Here is a 27,856-nt window from a genome sequence, read left to right on the forward strand (position 1 = left end):
ATCCAGTCTCTCCTCATATGTCAGCCCCGCCATCCCGGGAATCAGTCTGGTGAACCTTTGCTGCACTCCCTCAATAGCAAGAACATCCTTCCTCAGATTAGGAGACAAAAACTGAACACAATATTCCAGGTGAGGCCTCACCAAGGCCCTGTACAACTGCAGTAAGACCTCCCTGCTCCTATACTCAAATCCTCTAGCTATGAAGGCCAACATGCCATTTGCCTTCTTCACCGCCTGCTGTACCTGCATGCCAACTTTCAATGACTGATGTACCATGACACCCAGGTCTCGTTGCACCTCTCCTTTCCTAATCTGCCGGCATTCAGATAATATTCTGCCTTCATGTTTTTGCCACCAAAGTGGATAACCTCACATTTATTCACATTATACTGCATCTGCCATGCATTTGCCCACTCACTTAACCTGTCCAAGTCACCTTGCAGTCTCTTAGCATCCTCCTCACAGCTCACAACGCCACCCAGCTTAGTGTCATCTGCAAACTTGGAGATATTCCTTGATACTCAATTCCTTTGTCTAAATCATTGATGTATATTGTAAATAGCTGGAGTCCCAGTACTGAGCCCTGCGGCACTCCACCAGTCACTGCCTACCATTCTGAGAAGGACCCATTTATCCCTACTCTCTGCTTCCTGTCTGCCAACCAGTTCTCTATCCACGTCAATATATTACCCCCCAATACCATGTGCTTTAATTTTGCACATTAATCTCTTGTGTGGGGCCTTGTCAAAAGCCTTTTGAATGTCCAAATAACCACATTCACTGGTTCTCCCTTGTCCACTCTACTAGTTACATCTTCAAAATATTCTAGAAGATTTGTCAAGCATGATTTCCCTTTCATAAATCCATGCTGACTTGGACCGATCCTGTCACTGCTTTCCAAATGCGCTGCTATTTCATCTTTAATAATTGATTCCAACATTTTCCTCACTACTGATGTCAGGCTAACCAGTCTATAATTACCCGTTTTCTCTCTCCCTACTTTTTAAAAAAGTGGTGTTACATTAGCTACCCTCCAATCCATAGGAACTGATCCAGAGTCGATAGACTGTTGGAAAATGATCACCAATGCATCCACTATTTCTAGGGCCATTTCCTCAAGTACTCTGGGATGCAGACTATCAGACCCTGGGATTTATCGGCCTTCAATCCCATCAATTTCCCTAACACAATTTCCTGACTAATAAGGATTTCCTTCAGTTCCTCCTTCTTGCTAGACCCTCGGTCCCCTAGTATTTCCGGAAGGTTATATGTGTCTTCCTTCATGAAGACAAAACCAAAGTATTTGTTCAATTGGTCTGCCAGTTCTTTGTTCCCCATTATAAATTTACCTGATTCTGACTGGAAGGGACATACGTTTGTCTTCACTAATCTTTTTCTCTTCACATATCTATAGAAGCTTTTGCAGTCAGTTTTTATGTTCCCAGCAAGTTTCCTCTCATACTCTATTTTCCCCCTCCTAATTAAACCTTAGTCCTCCTCTGCTGAATTCTAAATTTCTCCCAGTCCTCAGGTTTGCTGCTTTTTCTGGCCAATTTATATGCCTATTCCTTGGATTTAACACTTTGCTTATTTTCCCTTGTTAGCCACGGTTGAGCTACCTTCCCCGTTTTGTTTTTATTCCAGATAGGGATGTACAATTGTTGAAGTTCATCCATGCGATCTTTAAATGTTTGCCATTGCCTATCCACCGTCAACCCTTTAAGTATCATCGAGCCTAATCCCACATTTCAGCTCTCGATCGGTAGCCTTGTAGGTTACGGCACTTCAAGTGCACATCCAGGTATTTTTTAACTGCTATGGGGGGTTCTGCCTCTACCATCCTTATCAATGGATCCATTACAGACCCAATCCATGTCGGACTGGGGTCAAACAGGGCTGCGTGATCGCCCCAACCCTTTTCTCAATCTTCTGCTGCTCCACCTCACAGTCAACAAGCTCTCTGCTGGAGTGGAACTAAACCACAGAACCAGTGGGAACCTGTTCAACCTTCGCCGTCTCCAGACCAGGTCCAAGACCACATACAGAGGCTAAACTCCAGGACAAAGTCGACGTATTTACTAAGGCATACGAAAGCATGGGCTTTACGCTAAACATCCGTAAGACAAAGGTCCTCCACCAGCCTGTCCTCGCCGCACAGCACTGCCCCCCAGTCATCAAGATCCATGGCGCGGCCCTGGTCAAAGTGGACCATTTCACATACCTCGGGAGCCTCTTATCAACAAGAGCAGACATTGACGACGAGATTCGAAACCGCCTCCAGTGCGTCAGTGCAGCCTTCAGCCATCTGTTAAAAGAGTGTTCAAAGACCAGGTCCTCAAATCTGCCACCAAGCTCATGGTCTACAGGGCTGTAATAATACCCACGCTCCTGTACGGCTCAGAGACATGGACCATGTACAGTAGACACCTCAAGTAGCTGGAGAAATATCACCAATGATGTCTCCGCAAGATCCTACAAATCCTCTGGGAGGACAGACGCACCAACATCAGCATCCTCGACCAGGCCAAAATCCCCAGAATTGCAGCACTGACCACACTTGATCAGCTCCGCTGGGCAGGCCACATAGTTCGCATGCCAGACAAGAGACGCCCAAAGCAAGCGCTCTACTCGGGACTTCTTCACAGCAAACGAGTCAAAAGTCGGCAGAGGAAACGTTACAAGGACACCCTCAAAGCCTCCCTGATAAAGTGCAACATCCCCACTTGACACCTGGGAGTCCCTGGCCAAAGACTGCCCTAAATGGGGAAGTGCATCCGGGAGGGCGCTGAGCACCTCAAGTCTCATCGTCGAGAGCATGCAGAAATCAAGTGTATGAAGCGGAAAGAGCGTGCAGCAAACCTGTCTCACCCTCCCTTACCCTCAACGATTATCTGTCCCACCTGTGACAGGGACTGTGGTTCTTGTATTGGACTGTTCAGCCACCTAAGGACTCATTTTAAGAATGGAAGCAAGTCTTCCTCAATTCCGAGAGACTGCCTATGACAATGTCTTTGAGGCAGTGAATTCCTGACACCCACCACCTTCTGGGTGACAAAAAGATTCTCCTCAACTCCCCTCTAATCCTTCTAACAATTACATTAAATCTATGTCTTCAGGTTATTGACCTCTCTGTTATGGGAAATAGGTCCTTTTTATCCACTCTATCTAGGCCCCTTATAATTTTATACACCTCAATCAAGTCTCCCCTCAGTCTCCTCTGTTCCGAAGTAAACAACTCCAACTTATCAAATCTGTTCTCATAGCTAAAATTCTCCAGTCCTAGCAACATCCTTGTAAATCTCCTCTGTACCCTCTCTAGTACAATCACGTATTTCCTGTACTGTGGTGACCAGAACTGTCAATAGTACTCTAGTTGTGGTCTAACTAGTGTTTTATGCAGTTCCGGCATAACCTCCCTGCTTTGATATTCTATGCCTCGGCTAATAAAGGAAAGTATCCCGTATACCTTCTTAACATTTATCTACCTGGCCTGCTACCTTCAGGGATCTGTGGACATGCACTCCAAGGTCCCTCTGTTCCTCTTCTTATAAGAAATCATATAAAAATATTAAATAATAATATTGATTGTAGAATTATTGAAATTCTATAAACTTTTAATGTTAAAATAATAAACTAAAATAAATCATCTTAAGTCATCTACATGGAAAGGAAATTTGAATAATGCAACATACCGTGAATCACCAGAACTGCTCAGAAAATGCAAGAAATAAAGAAACACCAAGATATATGAAAGGAAATCAACAACAAAGCAAAGACAGACACAATACTTTGTCATAAAAACACTTTTTATAATGAAATGCAAGAATCAAAAGTTTAATTTGGTTTTAAGAGAAAAATATTAGAAAGGAAATGGAAAAGAGAAAGCATCCAGTGTCACGTTTTTGAGATTTTGCTTAGATATTTTTCTCAATATTCAGTTGCAAAGACCACTCCCATAAGCAATTCCTTAACGTCTATGGCTCAGAATTTGTTATGCGGTATCTGACAATGTAGTGAGCCCAGGGGTCCAAAATAAATTCTTAATACTGGATTTAGCTTACTGGATATTACCAGACCGCGGATCAGCATCAAATCCTCTTGTAACACCCTGAACTTCTATTTTAACCCCAGAAAGTGAAATACACCTTTTCCATAGGTTATCGTCATAGTTTAAGCTATAAACAATGGGAAATGTTTAGGAAAAGTAATAGATAAGCAGTAATAATAGACAATACAGCAGAATACAATAGTTCACAGAACTTTACCTATACCTCCTCAATATAGATAACAGTGAGACCCATCACTAATTCTCTCACTATTACCAGCCCATGGATCAGCATCTGTTGCATAACTTGCATGTGGGATTTCATTAGACTCCTATCTCAATGACCTTAGGAGGGCTACCTACCTGGGTGCACATCCCTCTAGTTAAACCCCAGATATCCTTTGATACTCAGACATACGACACAGGACACTAAGACATTGTAGCCATATCATCTGATTATCACTCACTGAAGATTTAAAGCAATAAGGCTATGCTTCCCAGAAGTTGTTCCCAAGGTGACAACTCAACTACATCCCGATTCAATAGCTTGATAAATATGTACATAGCTAACATGAACTATTTCAAAAAGAAACTCAAAATGGCTGAAGCCCAGCTAATATAAATCAGTTTGTCAATTTTTTCAAATCATTTTGGACTTACCAGACCCTCCACAAAACAAAGCAACCAGGTAAACAAGGTTGTAATTAAAACATCAGTATATTAATGCCTTCATGACCCAGAATCCAGACAGTTCATCTCTTGAGTTTGCTGGTGTTGTGTACTCAGGCAGAATGGCTTTTGCAGTAACATTTTAAAAACGGGACGAAGCAATTCTCAGAGAAAGTTACAAAAAATATGGAAACTTTCTTATAATCTGAAATGTGAAATTCCCTATTCATCGCAGAAATAAGCAGAATGTGGCATACCCTTGTTCATTGGAAGTGAATATCCAGAAAATAGATACCAAAATGTACAAAGGATCAATAAAAGCAAAACAGAAAAAGAATAAATCAAATTTCTGACAGATCTTCATTTCACTCTTGCAGTGTACGTTTGACTGATTAGCATTTGTATGTTATACTGAGATATGCCAGTTTATCTGTAAAGTGGATTTTGAAACAGTACTTTCCTGAAAACTGCCCATTGGTGCTGAAAGTTCACATATTCAACTAATGAAGGACATTCATGACAACAGCCAAAATCATCGTGTGCTGGCTCAAACAGAAAGGTGATAGCTCACATATTTCCATGAGAAAACATAGATCACTGACTGCTGGAAATGTTTCTCAACAGAAGGAGCAGAATCTGAGGTTCAGTGTAAGCACATTTGCTAAAGCATGTTTTACTTTGAATAAAAACGCTAAGATGCTCCAGCAATTATAACATTTCTTCAAACAAGTCAACACAAAAATGATACCATCACCATTTGGAATATCCAAAATCTGAAACAGAATTGTCGGTTAGAGAACATTTCCTAACAGAAACGCAGCTGCAAGACACTGCTAATGTCAACGAAAAATTGGCTTGTCTACAAGGTTGGGGAAGATCATAAAAGAATACAAGAAATTATTAATATTGTCAGTTGTTGCAGAGATAAACATTGTCCTGGTTATTTCCCCTGTTCCTCATTGTACAATGGATGCCATCTTAAGGTAAATGAAGAGTAAATGAAATAATAATGGCCTCTGGATATTCAACACCAACAGAATGCTTAATTCCATCAGAACCAGAGGATAAAATATATGTCAAAAATAAAGCATTACACGATATTTACCTGATGCTGGGAACTGCTTCCTCGACTACCAGATCTGACAAGATGTAATGATGCTTTTCCAGCAGGAACCTACTTATTACAGAATCCCGAACCTAAGAAAGCAAAAAAGGTGTCAATTATTGCTCCCCTATTTTGCTTCTTCTCAGAATTTCAGTTCCCTCATCACTCCATATGCACGTCCTAAGCATAAGCCTGTTTCTGCAATGTAGAGTTTTCAACTTCAAAGACAAAATCTTCTAAAATCTATACCTAATAAACAGAATTATAACAGCTTAACATTTATAATAGTGCCTTTCATGTAATAAAATGTCCCAAGGTGCTTCACAGGAGCGTAATCAGAAAAAAATGACACCACGCCGAAGAAGGAGACATTAGTATAGATGACCAAAAGCTTGGTCAAAGAGTTAGGTTTTAAAGACTCTTAAAAGGAGAGGTCGAGAGGATTAGGGAGAGAATTCCAAAGCTTAGGGTCTAGATGGCTGAAGGCAAGGCCGCCAATGATGGGGGAAAGGAAGCGGTGAATGGACAAAAGGCCAGAGTTGGAGGAATGCTGTGTTCTCGGAGGGCTGTACAGGAATTTACAGAGATATTGAGTGGCGAGGTCATGGAGCGTTTTGAATGTGACAATGAGAATTTTAAAATTGAGGCATTCGGGGACTGGAAGCGAGCACAGGGTTATGGGTGAATGGGACTTGGTCCGAGCTAGAATATGGGCAGCAGAGTTTTGGATGAGCTTAAGTTCATTGAAGGTGGAAGATGGTAGGCTGACCAGGAGAGCACTAGAATATTAGAGTCTGGAAGTAACAAAATTATGGATGAGGACTAAAATGTAATATACATGAATTATCTAAGGAAAATATATTGAAAAAACTCAGAACATCAAGCAGCTACCTGGTTTGATAAGCTAATATTTTATTGGCTGTGAACAATTGTTTCCCTGAAGCAACAGTTTCTGCTTACACCATTGCAGCCTATGTGTGTCAACTGTGGCTCAGTTGGTAGCACCCTTGTTTCGGAGTCAGAAGGTTGTGGGTTCAAGTCTCACTCCAGAGACTTGAGCACAAAAATCTAGGCTGTCATTCCAGTGCCATACTGTGGGAGTGCTGCACTGTCGGAGATGCCGTCTTTCGGCTGAGATGCTAAACCGAGGCTCCATCTGTTCTCTCAGGTGGGCATAAAAGATTCCATGGCACTATTTCAAAGAAGAGCAGGGGAGTTGTCCTCTGTGGCCTGACAAATATTTATCCCTCAATTAAGTGACTACACTTCAGCGTCTTGAGGTCATGAAAGGTGCATTATAAATATTAATTTATTGTTTTTGATGTTAATATTTGCTGCATTAAACCAAACATAAACTATCACTTTCTAAATTAGTCTACAAAATACAATGCATCTTTTTCAGTATTATTTCAGATGGATGTATTTTTTTCCCAGAGACTCGGGATCCTTATAACTAAATTTCTCATTTGTTTTTGTTTTAAAGATTGCACCACAAAAAGGCACTTCTGTTCTTTAAATTATTAAAAATGAAGAAAAACACATTACTTTGTTGGGCCCTGCAACTGGAAATGAGCAACATTGAGTGGGAAGAACAGGGATCGAATGCACAGCACCATAACAACACACAAGTGGGTCTGAAGAGGTGAGAGGGAAATGACCGAATGAATTGTATTTAAAATGACAAACTGTTTACTTTCCTTTGTTGAGGAACTTTACACAAGTACTGCTTAGGGTTTAATTGCATTTTATTGTGTTCCCTGGAGTAATCCTTTAAAAACAGACCAGTTTTAACCCTCAACCAAGGATATATACTGCCTCAAATATTTAACCAGTGACCTGTTGCTCAGAATCTGCAGCATTACATGCTACTTATTTCCTGCACTGACTAGATCACAATCAACAAGGTATTCAGGAATGCACAGCTAATGTACATTCGATGTCATTACATAAAGATTGTTTTACACTAAATATACGTGGTCCTAAAGGAATGATGCTCAGAAACCTTTGACATCCACACGCAGCTCCCCCCCTCCCCTTTATGTTTGTTGGTAAACATAAAACACCTTACCCTAGTTACGTGACGAGCAGACAGTAAGCTCAGGGGACCATTCGGAAAGTTGGTCTCTGATGCCATTGTGTCTCTGGAGGTTGGCAGCTTTATATTTACAAATGCTACTGAGAAAAGGCAAGTCATATCTCTTGTTGAATGAAATGTAAAACCCCGTTAAATGGCTGTTGGCCCTCATCATCCCAGTGTTTAACAGAATTTCTAAACTCTGAATGTTAAACAAATGATACCGAGGAGCGATTAAAAGATAGTAATCCATTGAAATCAAATGACCCCCACAAGCTGTAAAAAGCATTGCTTGAGCAGTTTGCAACTGTTCCCCTGAAACCAGTGGCAAATTTAGTCTTGTTGTAAATGTCATGCACTAGCAATGATCCAGCACAATTTAGGGCTGAGAAATACTTTCAATATAAAAAGCAGTGATATTTCTGCACCACCATTTTCTACACTGACAACCATGTTGGCAATAAGTCACCAGCTGGAGGTGGTTGTTTGATTCAAGAAATGTTGAAGTTAAAACAATTTTTTCTTTAAAATAAAAAAACGTGACCAACTGTACCACTAACATTTTAAAGACAGGAAGGCGGAAATTCTGCCCCCGGGAAGGGTGATGTAATTCAATCACAGCGGTGGCAGTGGGAGAGTCACAACGTGGGGTGAAAACCGGATCCGCACAAGGACTCTTAATCCAGCAGGAGGGAAGGGAGAGGAAAGAGCAGAAGCAATCTTTGCTTGCTCCAGTTACACTACTCCAACAGTCTGGGGCAGTCCCAGTAATTCCACCCGAAAGGCCAGGCATAGATCCTTTTGTGGTTCTACACTGGCGCCTATAATGGAGAAGGGAAATGGCAATTGATCTCAGAAGGATTATTGGAAGAGAGGCCACAACACTTCCATTAAAAAAAAAACATTTTGACTTTACTTTCCTTCAGCCAAATATGTGCCTTGTGCTCCCAGTTTACGAGCGGCAAGGTAACGCTCTGAATTCCCAGTGGCATTGCCAGGCAGTGACCTCTACTGCAATCTGTGGGCATGTGATGACTGGCTGGAAAATTTAAATGACCCAATCCCCAAAGTCACGAACAGGGTGAACTGGCAGGTGGAAATCTTGCGCTGTTGAAATTCTGCACCCCTCGATAGGGCTCCCTAAAAGTTTACAGAAAGTCTATTTTTTCTACAAAAGTCATAATTAATTTGTGAAATAAAAAATCATGGTCTCCTAACAGGTTTGTTGGTGCAGAAAGTGGTGCTACAGAAAGTCCACTATGTTTTAATCTTCAGTGACAATGAAGTTCATTCTTACCTAACGCAGCAGCATTTTACCAGCTGTCTCTATGATGACAAGCCAGCACTTTACATCATATGTAGCTGGAGGTTTTGTTTCCTGCTGACTGCTGCCTTCTAGGTTTAAAAGTGTCTTTTTTTAAATGCAGCATTAAATTTGTGATGAATTTCTAATGTTACTCTGAATGCTAAAGTAGTCACATGAAGGAAGACATACAATCATTTAAATTACAGTACAGGAGAAGGCCATTTTGCTCATTGTGCCTATGTTCGTGATAATTCTTTACAGGAGCTACCATAATCCCATTCCAATGCCCTTTCCACATATTCTTTTTATTTACTCCAATTCCCTTTTAAGCAATGTTACAGGCCTTGAAATTTCTGCGTGATTTTTCCGATTTTCTGCTATAATCTCAATAGACCTCTGCAGAATTGAAGGGAGAAATTTGACCTTTCACTCATTTTTCGGCAGTAAAACGAGAAAAAACCTTACCAAAAGCAGGTCGGGATCAGCCATGCCCGATCTGCACCCGAAGCTCGCTGGCTGCCATTTTGGATCGGGCAATTGTTCGTCTCACAGGACACCCGCCTGAAACAGGCGTTAGGCTCCTTGGATATGCTAATCAGCGGCCTAGTTCCTGTTTCAGGACCCCAATGCCAAATTGGACAAAAACTGGATGGAACCTGCACCGAGCATGCTCCGTTCAGTTTTTCTGGGTCTATGATGGCCTAATCAGCGATCCTAACCAGAGGTCACCGAAGATGAGCTGAGCTTCCAGTTCTCATTTCCCTTAATGTGGAGACTCTGCAGACCGCCCTGCCCACACCACTTCCCCCCTCCCAGGACTCACCTGCGAGCCGACATGAAATTCGAGTAGGCAGATTTATGGAAGGCCCAGACTGGCGAGCTCCATTGGGATGCCTGATTGGCATTTGTTGCTCGCCGGTATTATGGAGATGAGGTTCAAATTGGGAAAGCTTTTGGGCTCTGTCTTTGGACACACGTTTTCAACATGTTGCCAATTTGCACTGGTTCATACACAAACTCAGTTTCTTCCCCACGGTGTTTTCAGCCATTTATGTCATTATGGTGGGAGATCAGGTCAATCATCTTGGAAATACAAGGCCGTAGTCTCTTCCTCAATAGCCAATGTGGTGAATCAATCCATGTTCTAACAACCCTCTGTTTGAATGAAAGTTCTTTTAACTTTCCCCATGGCTCTTCTGCTGATCACTCTCAATCTTCCAGCAAATTGTATATTATTTATCACAATTTGCTATGTCCCTTAAATTGGTATTGAAAAAAGACTCATTTTTTAACTATGTCCTCTCATTCCTCATGGCATTCTAGTGAGTCTTTATGTAAACTTTCATGGCCAATACTCCCACATTGGCCTAATCAATGTCTTGTACAAATTCTACATCGCTTCCTTAGTTTTATATTCAGTGCGTCTATTTATAAATTCAGAATCCCATTTGCTTTTTTCATGGTCTATTTGCCTGCATTGAACCTTATATAAGCGCCCTACAACCCATCTGTCTTCCTGAAAATTGTTGCATTCTTCATCACAATTTGCCATGCCCCTTAAATTGGTATTTTCAGCAAGCTGTAATATCATTCCTCTTGTGGCTATATCTAAATCATCTGTACAAATGGGAAACAAAAAAGGTCCCAGCTCACTACTCACAACCCACCAATACAAAAAAAAATAATTTACCACCTACTCTCTGCTTTCGGTCCCCAAGCCATCTCGTTATTCATGTACCTACATCTTCCTATCTATACACCGATATTCTCAAAAATTTAAATTAAATTAAATGCCCTTTATGAACCCATGCTGATGAACCCTAGCCCATGCCTTTCTGTTGATAACATTTAGTGCCCCATAATCATTTGGTAGAAGTTCCATTTCCAAAAATTTTTGTAAAATTATAGTTAATGCTACACTCTCCCTAACCTACTTCATTATTCTGTGATGCACGCTAACTAGGTCTGGGGATTTTTCTATTTCAATCCTATTCATTTTTTAAAATTTTCCTTTTCTTTTGAATATTTATCTCCACTAGTGGCTCTTTCACATTTTCCTCCAGTAGTTCTGCAGTCCTACTTTTATATTTCTCTGTTAAAAACTGAGCCAAAATAAGTAAACAATTCTGCTATTCCCTCTTTATAAAGTACAAGTTAGCTCCCTAAGTTGTCCTACCCCTTCTTTGACTACCTCTATATGACGTACTATTAAAAGATTGTACTACTTCTCTTTATGGTGAATGCCAGTCTTCTTTTGTACTCCCTTTTAGACTTTCTAATCTCCCTTTTGGCTTCCTTTCTTTACTTTTTATGTTTGCGATAGCTTTCTTTTGTATCTTCTCCCCTCTATTTATTACATGCCTCTTTTGTAAAACCTAGTTTTTGCTCCATCAATTTAACCACAGAGCCGAAGCCTTTGATGAAATTCCTTTATGCCTGGTTCGAACATATTTAATCTGTACCTTATCCATCTCGATATTAAATAGAACCCATTGCTTGATTTGATATTTTTTCCAATCGATTGATAATGTGCTTCACTTCCTTTCATCCCACTCATATTAGCTAACTTACAGTTCAACACCTTTATCTTTGACTCCTCTTTTTCGTTTATGATCTAAAACTCAGGAGCAGTGCGAGTTGACACCAGTGCCCAACTTCCTGATCCATACTTCTATCGAACAAGACACTGCCAGGAGCAGAGTTTTTGAAAATTTACCTTTGTATGTGAAGAATTACTCATGATAAATGATTGAATTAATTTGCATAGGATAGAAGACTAAGGGTTCTGTAATTGCCTGTTTTGTCACACTTAATTGAATATGTGCATCACATAGGCCTGGCCTATTTCCAATGTTTTGGAATCTCCCCAGTGCCCATTAATTCCCTCATAATTATGGTCAGAATCTTGCCAATCTATTCCTCAGCCCTCTGTTGTTTTGAGCCATTTTAGCCTTTTGAGGTATTCCATCTCATTTATATCAAAGTCACTGATTCAGAATACTTACGACAATCCAGTTGCAACTTTTACGGTTCTCACCTCTTCTCTGACTGCTCTTACAGTTGTGGAACTGAAATAATTTTCTTTAGTGTATGTTTAGTCTCAGCTGCTACCTTTTTTACTAGATCTCTCTATGGCCCTCTGAACACCCTTTTAATTTGTATCTGCATTATATTGGTCAAAACTTGCTGGAACAATAATGGTGTGTTAAAGATGCACGCCATTATTAATATGCAAATCAGCCAGCATGTTCAGGGGATTGAGGGATACACTGCAAGTTGTGAATCTCCAGAACTTGCTGGTCGATTTAAACAGCTCCACTGTTTGCTTTGCACAAACGGCAAATCGCCTTTAGCCTCCCTGTTATTTTTAAGATCTTGCTAGATTTGCACATCAATTGCCCATTAAACTCGCTGCATTAAGTTAGGGCTGGTGATTAAGAGCATAAGTACCCTTTCAATTACATAATAATTGTTAATACAATACCAAACAATCTCTCTTGCTCACAAAGGGAACAATTTAAACTGTTGATTCTCATTCCTGCATGTAGTAAATTCTTAAGAGTTTAAAAAAAATCAAATGTTATATATTAAAATGTTTTCTTACTTTGCCTATCTGTCTCTTTTACTCTCTATCTTAATCCAATCTTTCCTTCCTTCTCTTTATTTCCCTTTCTATACCTGATTTGACTCTAACTTGCCCTCCTTCTCCATCATTCCTAGGTTTCTTTCTCTATCCTTAAACCCCATTGGTTAAGGCGATACACTGTTGGTTCCACCGGTCACTAAGGTCTCAGATATTCCATTGCCCTTGCCACGCTGCTATCAGCTTGCATTTCCAGGAAATTGCGGTGCAAACATTTTTCTAGCTGAAGGTTGCAGGAAAAAGTCTAACTAATGACGTACACTGTGAGGTGCCCTGCTCCAGCAAGACTTGGCCCAATATATTCAGACCAGCAAACACATTCCCCTTCATTCTTGCAGGATTTGTAAAGGTCATGCTTTCTGTTTATCTCACTTTTAATTTATTTATTAATGAATTTAGGGACACATTTTTTGATTTTTGGTATGTTTATCCTGCATGCTCAGCATCATACTTTTAAATGTGTTCTACTTGTCTTGCACTGAAGTACTGAACAACCTCTTTAATCATAGAATCATAGAAATTTACAGCACGGAAGGAGGCCATTTCGGCCCATTGTGTCCGCACCGGCCGACAAAGAGTTATCCAGCTTAATCCCACTTTCCAGCTCTTGGTCAGTAGCCCTATAGGTTACGGTACTTCAATTGCACATCCAAATACTTTTTAAATGTGGTGAGGGGTTCTGTCTCTACCACCCTTTCAGGCAGTGAGTTCCAGACCCCCACCACCCTCTGCGTAAAGAAATTTCCCCTCAAAACCTACCAATTATTTTAAATCTATGCCTCCTGGTTGTTGACCCCTCTGCTAAGGTAAATAGGTCCTTTCTATCCACTCTATCTAGGCCCTTCATAATTTTATATATCTCAATAAGGTCTCCCCTCAGTCTCCTCTGTTCCAAAGAAAATAACCCCAGCCTATCCAATCTTTCCTCATAGCTAAAATTCTCCAGTCAGACACTATCCTCATAACTCTCCTCTGTATCCTCTCTAGTGCAATCACATCTTTCCTGTAATGTGACCAGAACTGTACGCAATACTCTAGCTGTGACCTAACTAGTGTTTTATACAGGTCAAGCATAACCTCCGTGCTCTTGTATTCTATTTGCTTTACTTGTTCATTGACTTCATTAAATTTAGCCCTCATCAACTTGGCTCCCGATAGGTTATGGCGCCCTACGTTATGCTTGATCATTCTATGGTCACTATCACCCAGGGGTGCTAATGACTTTCATTTTGTATACATTTTCTGCATCATTAATAAAACACAAGATAAGTAGTAATTTTCAGTGTAAAAATCAAATGCAATAATTATACATTCAATGAAAAAACTGAAAAAATAAACCCTTTTGTAAATTATACCTAGCACATTAAATCACTTAGCCAGGAGTTTGATGGCCAGAATCTGTACAAGGTTGAACTGAATGATTTTTACTGAAACTTTGAAAGTGTTGAGATTGTAATGCTAAATCCTAAAAGTATACTGGCAGTTTTCCGTGTTATTAGATTACCTTCTGCAGGTACCTAGCTACCAATGCTCTGTGGGCATCGAGGTGGCTTGTCATATCAATTACGTCTTTCTCACGCTGTTTCTTCTCATATTCCTAAAGTAATAAAATAAAACAAAGCAAGATTCATTTGCAAACAGATTCCTAAAATAGCAAATTTGCTTCTGAATATTTGGTTGACTTACTCTTTCGCCCAATTCCCCCCCCCCTCCACCCTCTCTAGCGGGTATGAGCCTGGCAGCTTGAATGAGAAAAGTTCTGAAACTCACCATGTGCAGTTTCATGACTGAACATTGATGCCCCAAAGCACTATACTATCAAGTCATTGGATAAAATATTCTTAAATTGAGGTGATGTTAATGTTGCAGGCATGTAGAGAATTATTAACAGTATATTTGTATGTTGCACTGACAAACCTTAACATGATTTAATTTTTCATTTTACAGACCATAACCTAGGTTCACAGATTCTCAGCTATTCTATTTGGATAAATCTCTTAGTTGAGGGGCAATTACAAATTTGAAGTGTTTTTTTAAATTTAAGTGTAAACTTAGCTTGTGGTTAATGTAACAAAAATATAGATCCCTTGGTCAGTTTCCTTATTTTGGGACTTTTCTTGCTGACGAGCACGCACGAGGCGACAGGGAACACACTTTATTGTCTGCTATGCTGAAGTCATTATTTTGGGGTTGTGGCTTATTACTTTTGAACAAAAGGCAGTTTAATATGCTAATATCTGTTGAATCACTGGTGTCACTCCAACCTATAGTGTACTTGATAGCCAGCTCAACAAAGCCCTAATTTTCCAATAATCACATCATAAAAAATATTTAGAATATCTTGTGTAATTCATATCCTGGGGTGTCTTTGAGGTACAGATTTCGATTGAAGACTGTATTTAGGGTGTATGCATGGGTTAGATCTCTGAGATGCAAGGTCAATATACTTTGTAGTTCTTTTTGTAGATAGCTCTGGGGCCAGGACCTTCTGAACGTGGATTACATAGGATATACGGCACAGAACCAGACCATTCGGCCAAACCAGACCACGTGGACTTATATTTTTCTGTCTCTACTTAGCTCAGTCAGTCCATCATAGGTACGAAGCTAATGAGGGCTCATGAACGTGTCGCATCATATCGGAAATGAGCAAATGTTTCCATGATCAATTTTATGATCAGTTTTGATATTTTGACATTGATGAGTATAGTAAAGTTTGTAATTACTGCAAACATATTATTAGTACTGTTCATTTACTTGATTACTGTTAAATAAATTCATGAGTTCGTGAGTTCCGAGAGGTTGTGAGTTCGGGAGTTCTGAGAGGTCGTGAGTTCGGGAGTTCCAAGAGGTCGGAGTTCCAAGAGGTCGTGGTTCCAAGAGGTCGGGAGGTCTGAGGAGCAGAAGGCTCGAAGGTCGATGAGGATTTCAATTCTGACAAGTCGGGAGGTCAGTGTGTCGACGAGTCAGTAAGGCCCTGAGGTCGGCGAGTCGGGTGTTCGGTGAGTCAGGAGGTCGGTAAGGCCCTGAGGTCGGCGAGTTGGTAAGGCCCTAAGATCGGTGAGTTGGGAGGTCGGTGAGTCGGGAGGTCGGTGAATCGGTAAGGCCCTGAGGTCGGCAAGCTGGTAAGGCTCTGAGGTCGGCGAGTCGGGAGGTCGGCAAATAGGTAGGCCCTGTGAGGTCGGCGAGTGGGGAGTTCGGAGACCGGGAGTTCGCAGGCCTCGGAGGCCGAGAGATCGGGAGGCCACAGAGGTCGGTGAGTTCGGGAGGCCACTGAGGTCGGTGAGGTGAGTTGGTAAGTAGCTCTCTCTATTCTCGATTTCTTTTTAAGTACATTTTTAACTAGATAAGGCTAACTAGAGGAATAGTAGTGCAGCTCAGTCCTGTGGAATGCACATCCTGCGGCATGTGGGAAGTCCTGGATGCTTCGTGCAGCCTAGACAACCATGTGTGCAGGAGGTGTCTAAAGGGCTGCTGACCAAGGGCCGTGTAAATTTCTATGTTTCTATCTGTTGGTTCATTACACCTCACCTCGCTTCCAAAGGTACAGCAGGAATTTCGAGACTACCATTTCTAGGATTTTAATATTTGGTCTTGTAGATGTGAGTGACACTGATAAGCCCTTGCCCTAAGAGTCAACAACACAAGTGTACGATTGAAGTTACATGTCAGCCAGGCAAAGGGAGGTGGGGGCTAGCTGGTTCCCTTCCTTGAAGAACATTAGTGAACCACTGTTTTTATTTAAATTCAGCAATCTGGCAGCTTTTGTTGTCATTTTATCTACTGCCAGCTCACAGCACATCAGATTTATTCAATTCAATTAACAAATTGTCTTGGTGGGATTTGAACTCATTAACTCATTAACTCTGGGTAGGTAGTCCAGTAACATAACCACTAGGTTATCATATTCTACTGTACATAGAATGCTTTTCAAGAATTAGATTCCAGGGTACTAGCGATCCTATGTAATGCCATTGATCTTACCTGGAAAATCTTCTCAGAAATCTCGTGATCCAGAATTGGTATTTGTTTATAATTATGAAACTCTGCCACCTTTTCATTTCGGAGCTGTAGAAGTCGGAATCTCTTGGATTTATTGAAATCTTCTCCTGAAACAAAGTTAAACTCTTGTTGCAGCTGCTCAAGTCTGAAGTAATCCTCATCCTGAGCTTCACCACTTGTTGCACCCTACAAAAACAACAACTTGTGTTTATATACCTCATTTCACAAAAAGAAATGCTCTATGTTGCTTCACAAATAAGGAAAACAGAACCAGGGTAGGAATTGGAGAAATGGAGTAGTAAGCAAAAGTTTTGTTCAAGAAATGGATTTTGAGGTTTTTAAAAAGGTGAAGAGAGAAGTGGAACTGCGTAGGGGTCTGGGGATGGAATCCCAGAGGGTAGCACTGGCACAACTGATGGCTCTACTATCTTATGAGAGGCAAAAAGGAGGAGCTTTGTAATGAAGGCTGGACTTAGAGGAAGAAAGTATTTGAGAGGGTGAAGTGGGAATTCAAGACTTAAACATGTTTTAGATTAGGAAGGCAAAAACACAATTTGCTGATGTGGCAGAATTAGTAGGTGCAACTGTAGGACAATGGTACAGTTCCTGTTATTCAGAGCTAAGGTCGTAGACCTAGGAAGTAGCTTCCTATTGTATTCAGAACTTAGAAATAAATTCCTGTTAGTGGCAGGAGGCAGGACCCAGGATACATATGTTCATACCCAAGGAGGATGTGAAACAATTAACAAAGTTGGAATCTGCAACAAAGTGAAAAGAAATTGTCACGCAGTAGAAAGACTGACCAATGATAATGTAAATGATGATTTTGCAAAGAATTCTGTATAAAAGAAGCAGCTACTAAAGTGTTTGACGAGAATGATTCGGAAGGCATCCAGTTAAGGAACTGGTGTAGACTGTGTCTCCCTTGATCAAGCAATTAAACAATTCTTTTCTCCACAACAGACCTGTGTTGAGTGTCTTTGTCATACTCTACATCAAATGGCGTAGTCTGGCAGGACGCACCCGGGCGAGAGATAGACGGACGTTTGCAGACCATTAAGAGTGAGTATATTTTAAATACCACTCATAAATCTGATGTAATCTGCCGCGAAATGTGTCGGTCGCCTGGGGTGTTCGAACTTGTGAGAAAGGTCTGTAATGGTATAAAAGACTTGACGATAATTATCAAAGTAGGATCGGCTTCGTAGGTTTGTAATTGCAGAGCCTAGGTTCAAGTAAACCAGGTTAAAGGAAACCAGGTTAAAGGGGACAACGAACCGATAGAATGGTAGACGTATCAAAAATAAATGGCGTGACAAGATATGCTAGATTAGGGGCTGGGAGGTTCGCTGAGTAGGTATTTTGCCGACGACCATAAAAAATTGATAGTTACTATGTTATATTGTTTGCAATATAAGACCATGGCCAGGTCTCAATTAGAGGAATTGCGCAAATTAAGAGTAGGGGATAGAGTGGGTAGATCTAAGAAGAATATAACACCGACACAGAAGATTCATCTTTTGTGCCGAGGAAGAGAAAGATAAGCTTGTTGAATGAAAGTGGTTGCGTGGAAGTTTTCTTGACTATAGAATATTTGAGTGGGAGTTAATGAATTTTCCAGTTGTCTGAAAGCCGGTCTTTTAAAAGATAAATAGTGCATCTGTATCTTTGTTTTAACTCCACCCACTTTTCCGGGCAGTGAGCTGAAAGTTTTTAACCTTTGTGGCGTTGTCCTCGATGTGGGAAGTTTAAGAAAATGTGAAGAAGTTAAATTGTGTATCTCGAATTGAATGACACTTTAAGTTAGAAACACAGATATGGATTTATTTTGATGATAAGTTACAGAGCTAGAAAATGTACAAAGGATGGGTTTGTTTAACAAAAGATAAAACTTCAATTAAAAATGTGTGGTCTAATTTTAAATCAATTAGAATCATAAACAAAGTGTTGTCTTTTCAATTTGGTTATTGCAGGCCGAGACGCTCAACAATTACTTGTGTAAAAAAAACACACGTAATCATTCATTACATTGGGTTGAAAGATAATAAATTTAGTCTATGAGTGAGATAAATAAAGGAGATGGGAGAGTGTAATGTCTTTTTAAAAAAGGCCTGCGTGGGTTTCTTGAGGCTACAGGCTGGGGAAGTTCCGCCCTCGTTTCCTTTGTGTAGGATCTTATTTTAAATGACGTGAAAGCTTCTAGTTCAATAAAAGAGATTTAATAAAAAGATTTGCAGTACAGTATTTGAATTGGGATTTTGAGATATTCTTCTTGATAAACATTTTAGTTGCATTGGAAAATCTTGGGTTTGGAAACCTTTGTAAAAGAAATAATAATAAACAGTTTAAAAAAAAATACTAAAAGTTTGGAAACAATCTAAAAATTTTCTCTGATGAGAGACAGAATTGCACGGGGACAGAATGAGACCCATAGCTTACTATTCAACCCAACAATCACCAGTAGCCGTGGGCTTGTCCAGATGCGTGGCTGCACTAGACTGCGCCACATGGGCAGTCAAGGTCAGCGAACCTGTCGTGATGACAGGCAAAATTGTCCTACACACCAAACACACTCTGGTAGAAATATTGAATACTGGAAAGCTCCAGACCGTCTTCAATGTCCGCCGAGCGAAGTGGGAAGCCGTTTTACTGCCCCACGATGAATCAGTAAAGATAGTCAGAGACACCTGGGAAAACCCGGCAGAAGGAATCCTCACTTGGTGGAGCCCCACGAGTGTAACGCATTAGAATGGGAAGATTCCCCAGGGAATATAAGTGAGGTAGCTCTCGAAAACCCAGAGCTCACATTGTATGTGGACGGATCCCGATGGTACGTCGACAGCCACCCATGTATGGAATGGATGGTATTAAACCAACATCTTGAGGTAGTGATGCAGGGAGCGCTGGACGGAGGCCTTTCGGCCCAAGTAGCAGAATTCACCGCACTGACGGAAGCCTTATTACTGGCAGAGGGAAAGACAGTGAATATATATACAGACAGTAGGTAAGCCTTTGGGATAGTACATGACTACATGGTAGCATGGGGAAGGAGAGGCCATCAAATATGATGAACATATAAAATTATTATTAGAAGCAGCCAGCAAACCAGCTAAAGCAGCAGTGATAAAGGTAAAGGCCCATTAACGAGTAGTGGATGAAATACAGCGTGGAAATGAGGCTGCGGACAATACCGCCCGAGAAGCGGCCACATCCGCAGACATAAAGATAGAGTCAGTCGGTAGCATTACTACAGAAGAGGACATAAACATAGTTAAATTGCACGCAGATACGAACGAGGAAGAACGAGCAGAATGGGAGAGGAAGGGAGGATCACCTGGTATAGACTCCGTGTGGAGAAAGGACGGAAAGTTGTTGGCTCCTTCCTGCATTCAGCAAATGATCATGGAGTTACACCACGGCATTAACCATGCTGGGCGTAACACCATGATATCCAATATCTCATGGGATTGGTGGTGGCTGGGAATTGAGCGCGATTTTGCTAAACATTGTCAGCACTGTGTTACGTGCGCCCAACATAATGTGGGAAAAGTGATAAAAATAAGGATGGTGCACCAACCCCGCCCACGGGGACCATGGGAAAACATACAGATTGATTTTACTGGGACCCGAATAAACTCCAGGGGAAGGAAGTACTGCTTGGTGATTATTGACCAGTTTACAAGGTGGATGGAAGCATTTGCCACCCGCAATTGTACCGCAACCACGGTAGCCTGTATATTAGCAGAAGAGGTCATTCCTAGATGGGGAATTCCCATTCAGATAGATTCGGACCAAGGGACTCATTTCACAGGAAAGGTAATGAAGGAAACTTGTAAAATACTGAACATTAAGTAGAAATTCCAAATCCCCTACCATCCCCAGAGTTCAGGAATGGAAGAAAGAATAAATAGAACCCTCAAAACCTCCCTGAGTAAAGCAATCCAGGGAACCGGACAGGCAGGGTCGGAACTCCTGCCCATCATATTGATGAGACTGCATGCTACACCGAACCGCACAACAGGACTCACCCCTTACGAACTAATGACTGGATGAGCAATGAAACTCCCTGAGGGAATAGTAACAGGAGGAGTAGAGTTAGAAGCATTACGTGATAGAATTAGGAAGTATGTGATGGAACTGGGTAAGCAGTTGAAAGGTATGTGACAGGAAGTGCGAGATAAGCAGGAAGAGGAAGACGAGGATAAAGGAACAAAACCCCCGGCGGTAGTACCCGAGGTGGGGGCAAGGGTAATGGTCTAGAGTGTTATCAGAGAAACCTGGATTCGTCCCTCGAAAGGGCGGACTCTATGAGGTATGATTAGCGGAGACACGTGGGCATGTGTAAATATGAAAGGTGGGGGCTGATGGAAACATTGGTCCCAGCTGAAAGAATAAGGAGTGGAGAGATGCATTGATAGATGGACTTTTCGGGGGACTAGGATTAATATTTGCAATACTAGGGGTACTTGCTATAATAAAATGGATCTGGGAAAGGTCACATGCCGGAGAAACGGTGCATACAATCCGGTAGAAGTAGAAATGGTAAGAATCTAACTAAAAGCCTGGAATATCCAGGATGTGTTTTATCAACAGAATGTATATAAACGTGATCACCACCGCCCTCATAATTCTAGTAGCCCATCACCCGCCCCAGAGGGAAGTACAAGTTGTGACAATTATACAGGAGGGGGAACGATGTTCCTGTATAAGAGGAGAACTCCAAGGTGCCCTCACATAACAAAGGGGGCCAAAGGGGGGTTAGTAATGAAATACACGAAGGAAAAAAATACACTTTGGAATAGGACAGAAGATAATCACGATATTTCTAAATCTGACCAGATCCTGCGGGTCAAAAACAATAAGAATGTATAAAAATCTGACACTGCGGGCCTTAGATGGATCCGAGACTAAGACCCTGAGGTTTATCACATTAAACGAGGAGGTTAGATGAAAAAGGGAGATATTAGAAATGATGGGCGCGGGATATGCGGCGGGCGTAGCCACGGTAAACACTATAGATCTCCAGATGGTAGAAGAGCAGGTTAACACATACACCCAAACCCTAAGAGGGTTGCTGGAAAGGGGAAATGATAATGAGAAAATGCAGGTCCAATTGGGAGATGGGGCCGAGCGAGAATTGTTACAAGTGGTCCACCCACTAAGGGATCATGCCAAGACAATTAACTTAATAAACGCGAACCAAAAGTACAATAGTGAAAGTGGACGAAATGCCGCAGTATGCGCCGGGTATGGAGCATGGATGATAAGTACAGTAGAACATAACTTAGAACAGCTACAAAATGGGGAGGTCCCAGATTGGATAACCATTGATGTATTCAGGGAATGGACCTTGAGAAAAAGGGAAACAGATGCCTGTGAAATTAGACGAAACAGCCATGCATGGGTTCCTAAAACTAAATGTGTAACTGGTCATCAGAATATAATCGGATTTGTACTGTCAATACCACAATATGATGTGACCAAGAGAAACCTCCTGTATAAAGTTGACAATATAGGAGAAATAAGAAACCAAACACGGGTCAGATACCACAAACTGCACCAATATGTTATTAAGAAGGGAGATGATGCCAAGGGTGTGTGCATTACAGATTGTTATAAGAATAACCAGGTTGGTTTGTGCTGAGAACATCCCAAATTTGATCAAGATGATTGTGGATACAGCCGTACAGAAGGATGCATCCTGAGCATAACCGTGCTGATGCTGGATTTCAAGACAACAGCAGCACCACGAAGTAATGGGCAATGGTGTGTCAGCACCACAGCCACAAACATGACTGTGGGAGGAGTAACACACTGCCCACTGCCCCATCACTACCACCGACTTTTGCTTTATGATCAGAGAAGAGGTTAATATTCAGGGACATATTATATATCCAGAATTAAAAGAAGAAACTATCAGTGGAATAATGGTAGACACTATAAAGGCAGGGTACGAAGGCTTCAAAGAGCCTCAAGGAAAACCTATTTCCAAACTAAGTGAGGAACAGACAGCGTTGGAGAAGAGTGTCCCTGAGCAATGACAAAAATACATCATCCTGATGAAAGAGATTGTTGAGCTGCAAAAGGACACGAAGAAAGTGCTGGCCAATTAACCCTGGTATACACGACTATGGGATTTGGGACTTAATGTTCATGTACACCCTTGGATAAGAATTATGTCACATGTATTAGTGATAGTGCAGATGTTGGTTATACTTATATTACTGTTTGACTGGTGCTTTAGATGTAGGAGGAGAAGGATGAAAGCGCTGGTAAAAGCCGCTCATAAATACGAAAGGAAGCCTTCGCTGAAAATAGGTAACAGGCGAGACGAACCAAACCAACACGACTACCTGATATGAATCGTGAGTGTCCCAATCCTATCGCCTGATTAACGAAATCGGGGTGGGAGACACACAAGCCTAGTAAGGTAAAAGAATTGGTCACGGTGGGTTAATAGAATAACCATGTGACCAAAGTGGGGATTGAAGCAGGTATTAAGGAGTTAAACATGTTTTAGATTAGGAAGGCAAAAACACAATTTGCTGATGTGGCAGAATTAGCACTGTAGGACAATGGTACAGTTCCTGTTATTCAGAGCTAAGGTTGTAGGCCTAGGAAGTGGCTTCCTGTTGTATTCAGAACTTAGAAATAAATTCCTGCTGGTGGCAGGAGGCAGGATGTAGGATACATATGTTCATACCCAAGGAGGATGTAAAACAATTAACAAAGTTGAAATTAAACAATCTCTAACAAAACAAAAGAAAATTGTCACGCGGTAGAAAGACTAACCAATGATAATGTAAGTGATGACTTTACAAAGAATTCTGTATAAAAGAAGCAGCTCCTAAAGTGTTCGACGAGAACGGTTGGGAGGGCACCCAGTTAAGGAATTGGTGTAGACCGTGTCTTCCTTGATCAAGCAATTAAACAATTATTTTCTCCACAACAGGCCTGTGTTGAGTGTCTTTGTCATACTCCACATCAGAGGGTATATAGGGTTGGAGGAGATTGCAGAGCTAGGATGGGGCAAAACCATGGAGGAATTTATAGGGCAGGATTTTGAATTTAAGGTATTGCAGCATGAGGAGCCAATGCAGATCATCACGGATGGTGATTATGGTGAGTAGGACTTAGTTCAGGATATGGAGGGTGAAGTTTGGGAGACTACCAAAGAGTAGTCATGGAGAGAGATAGAGCTGGTATCATCATTGTATATGTGAAAATGATCTCATACCTGCTAATAATGTTGCCGAGACATATGTAGATAGAGAAGAAGGGGCAAAGATAGATGTTTTGGGAACTCTGCTGGCAGTAGTGTGAGGAAGGAAGAGAAGGCATTGATGAAAGTGCACTGGCTACATTTGGACAGTTACGGTTTGGACAGTTACGGACAGAACTATGCAAGAGCAGTCCTAAAGAGGTGAATGGAGAGGTGTTGGAGGATGATGATGTGGTTATTCTCATTGGATGCTGAGAGAAAGTCAAGAAGGAATAATGCACCATGGTTACAGTCATAGTGGATGTCATTTGCAACTCTGGGTAGTGCCATTTTGGTGCTGTAAGAAAGATAGAAAGCAAACTGGAAGGATCTCAATGGGAAGTTCTTGTCGACATAGGTATTGAGCTGGGATATGATGAGATGTTCAAGGACATTAGAGAAGAAAAGCAAGTTGAAAATTGCATGATAGTTGGATAGGACAGATGAGTTGAGGTTAGATTTTTTGAGGATGTAAAGAGTTAATGTTGGCTTTGAAGAGAGAGGGATAATGTCCGAGTAAAGGGAACCATTAACAATGCTGGCTAGTATATATGCCAGGAAGGGCAGTTGAGTGATCAGAAATTAAGGGCTAGACTTTCCACTATGATCACTATCGCCCAAAAATGGGCGACATTTATGGCCTTAGTGCTTTTATTATTTTCCATGATCACTGGCATATCGCCCATTTTAAAAAGCGCTAGTTTCGCCTTTTTATTTTGGGCGATTGCCTTAGCGACGTGAAATGGGCCTTAGCGATGTATTCAGTTGTGCAAGGCTGGCGTCCATTGCAACGGCTGTTCTGCATATGTGCGGTTTTTTTTAGCAAAGAAGTTTTCCCACGATTCGGGAGTTCAGGGGTCATCTGCGCATGCTCAGAAGAGAGGGAGAGAGAGAAGGAGAGAGAAGGGAAGCAGTCTGTTAACTTTTAAGGCTGTCGAGTGATACAAGTATGCAGCAGGAGGAGTGGTCAGGGAGACGGAGGGTGAAACCTTCTCGGATGAGGAGAATGAGGCCCTCGTAAATGAGGTGGAAAATAGGTGGGGCCAATTAACCCGGGGTGGGTGTGGGAAACCTCCCCCCACCCCCGGACCTATCAAAAAATATGGGGCGATATCACCGCCGTTATTTCTTGTGTGGCCCACGATAGGTGTGAGGCAGACCAGGGCTGCAAGAGGTGGAGCAGCCTGGTTGTTCGGCAAGAGTAAGTATTAAATTATTACATTTTAAATTGTTATGATGCAATGAATTAATTAGAATGTAAATCTGCCAGATTGTAATTAAGCTGAGTAATCTTGGGTAGCTTCCCTGCTAAGATTTACACTGGGGTCAGAACCTCCACCCTTTAAGTCTAATTTTGCTCAGATGCCTCAATCAACAGTATTAATTATTATTGAAAGGAATGACTGGAAACAGACAGACCTCAAACATTCTGTATTTCTACCACGTTTGTTTAGGAGGAGAATTTTTGTGTGCTGTGAGCAAGTCTTTAACTTGGGCACCATCTCCTTTTTGGTTACATTGGTGAATGGGGCACGACTGAGCACTGAGGGGTCCGGTCACCTTTACCCAGACTGTGTGAGCCTCTCCGGCTGCTGTCACTCACACCGTGACCCAGCCTGGACTGGAAGAGAGCTGTCCCAGCTCACTGTCTGCCCTGGGACACTTTGGGACATTAGCTCCGGTCACATGGAGGCCTCCGAGCACAGCCCAAGGACACGGTGCCACCTCCCATTACACTCCGAGCTCACCAGCGGTGCTCATTCCCTCCCCTGGGGGACCTCCATCAATTCAAATAAACGGCATACCTCCCCTCAGGCGCCGCAGAATGGCCGTGGATGGGGCCTTTCCTGGAGATTGTACGCGAGATATTTGGCGTCAAGCATTAGTTCCTAAACACGATCTTATTAAATATTTTCTCTGAACGTAAATGTTATAACCATGCATCCATTGTGGATACAAACCGTATTAGCATAGAAACATAGAAAATAGGAGCAGTAGTAGGCCATTCAGCCCTTCGAGTCTGCACCGCCTTTCAATATCATGGCTGATCCTTTATCTCAACACCATATTCCCGCTTTTTCTCCATATCCCTTAATGTCTTTTGTTTCTAGAAATCTATCTATCTCCCTCTTAAATATATTCAGTGACTTGGCCTCCACAGCCTTCTGTGGTACAGAATCCCACAGGTTCACCACTCTCTGAGTGAAAATATTTCTCCTCATCTCGGTCCTAAATTTCCGACCCCGTATCCTGAGACTGTGACCCCTTGTTCTAGACTTCCCAGCCAGGGGAAACATCTTCCCCGCATCCAGTCTATCCAACCCAGTCAGAATTTTATATGTTTCAATGAGATCCCCTCTCATTCTTCTAAACGCTAGTGAATACAGGCCTAGTCGACCCAATCTCTCCTCATACGACAGTCCTGCCATCCCAGGAATCAATCTGGTGAACTTTTGCTGCATTCCCTCTATGGCAAGTATATCCTTTCTTAGGTAAGGAGAGCAAAACTGCACACAATATTCCAGGTGCGGTCTCACCAAGGCCCTGTATAACTGCAGCAAGACATCCTTGCTCTTATACTCAAATCCTCTTGCAATGAAGGCCAACATACCATTTGCCTTTCTAACTGTTTGCTGCACCTGCATGTTTGCTTTCAGTGACTGGTGTACAAGAACACCCAGGTCCCTCTCTACATCAACACTTCCCAAGCCATCACCATTTAATAATACTTTGTCCTTATGTTTTTCCTACCAAAGTGGATAACTTCACATTTATCCACGTTATACTGCATCTGCCATGTGTTTGCCCACTCACTCAACCTATCTAAATCACATTGCAGTGTCTTTGCATCCTCCTCACAACTCACAATCCAACCAAGTTTTGTGTCGTCAGCAAACTTGGAAATATTACATTTGGTTCCCTCATCCAAATCATTTATATATATTGTAAATAGCTGGGGCCCAAGCACTGATCCCTGTGGTACCCCACCAGTCACTGCCCGCCAACCCGAAAATACCAGTTTATTCTTTCTCTCTTTCCTGTCAGTTAACCAACTTTCAATCCATGCCTGTATATTACCCCCAAATCCTTTGTGTTTTAATTTTGCACACTAACCTCTTATGTGGGACTTTATCAAAGGCCTTCTGAAAATCCAAAATACACTACATCCACTGGTTCTCCCTTATCTATTCTATCAGTTACATCCTCAAAAAACTCCAGTAGGTTTGTCAAACATGATTTTCCTTTCATAAATCTATGTTGACTTTGTTTAATCCCGTTGACATTATCTAAGTGTGCCGTTATCATATCCTTTAAAATAGACTCTAGCATTTTCCCTACTACTGATGTTAGGCTAACCGGTCTGTCGTTCCCCGTTTTCTCTCTCCATCTTTTTTTAAATAGTGGGGTTACATTTGCCACCCTCTAATCTGCAGGAACTGTTCCATATTCTATAGAATTTTGGAAGATGACAACCAATGCATATTTCCATGGCTACCTCTTTTTAGTATTCTGGGATGCAGATCAGCAGGCCCTGGGGATTTTTCAGCCTTCAGTCCCATTAGTTTCTCCAGCACTATTTTCTTACTAATAATCATTTCCTTTAATTCCTCTTGTTCACTAGACCCTTGGTTCCCTAGAATTTCTGGGACGTTATTTGTGTCCTCTTCCACTCTTCCATGAAGACAGAACCGAAGTATTTAATTAATTGTTCTGCCATTTCCTTGTTCCCCATTACAAATTCTCCTGTTTC

At 41.6% G+C, this 27,856-nt stretch overlaps 1 protein-coding gene across 1 annotated transcript in view; it reads right to left on the reverse strand.

Annotated features, from left to right (window-relative positions):
- Positions 1 to 27,856, reverse strand: part of cc2d2a (coiled-coil and C2 domain containing 2A) — a 221,278-nt gene that overhangs the window by 57,006 nt on the left and 136,416 nt on the right. Inside the window, exons 17-20 of the mRNA XM_070861305.1 lie at positions 18,688 to 18,691; positions 16,827 to 17,030; positions 14,347 to 14,439; positions 5,820 to 5,911 (exon numbers count right to left, since the gene is read on the reverse strand). Coding sequence (XP_070717406.1) covers positions 5,820 to 5,911; positions 14,347 to 14,439; positions 16,827 to 17,030; positions 18,688 to 18,691 — 393 coding nt within the window. The remainder of the gene's footprint in view (positions 1 to 5,819; positions 5,912 to 14,346; positions 14,440 to 16,826; positions 17,031 to 18,687; positions 18,692 to 27,856) is intronic.

Source organism: Pristiophorus japonicus, chromosome 2 (assembly GCF_044704955.1).
Source record: "Pristiophorus japonicus isolate sPriJap1 chromosome 2, sPriJap1.hap1, whole genome shotgun sequence".
Taxonomy (NCBI): Eukaryota; Metazoa; Chordata; class Chondrichthyes; family Pristiophoridae; genus Pristiophorus; species Pristiophorus japonicus.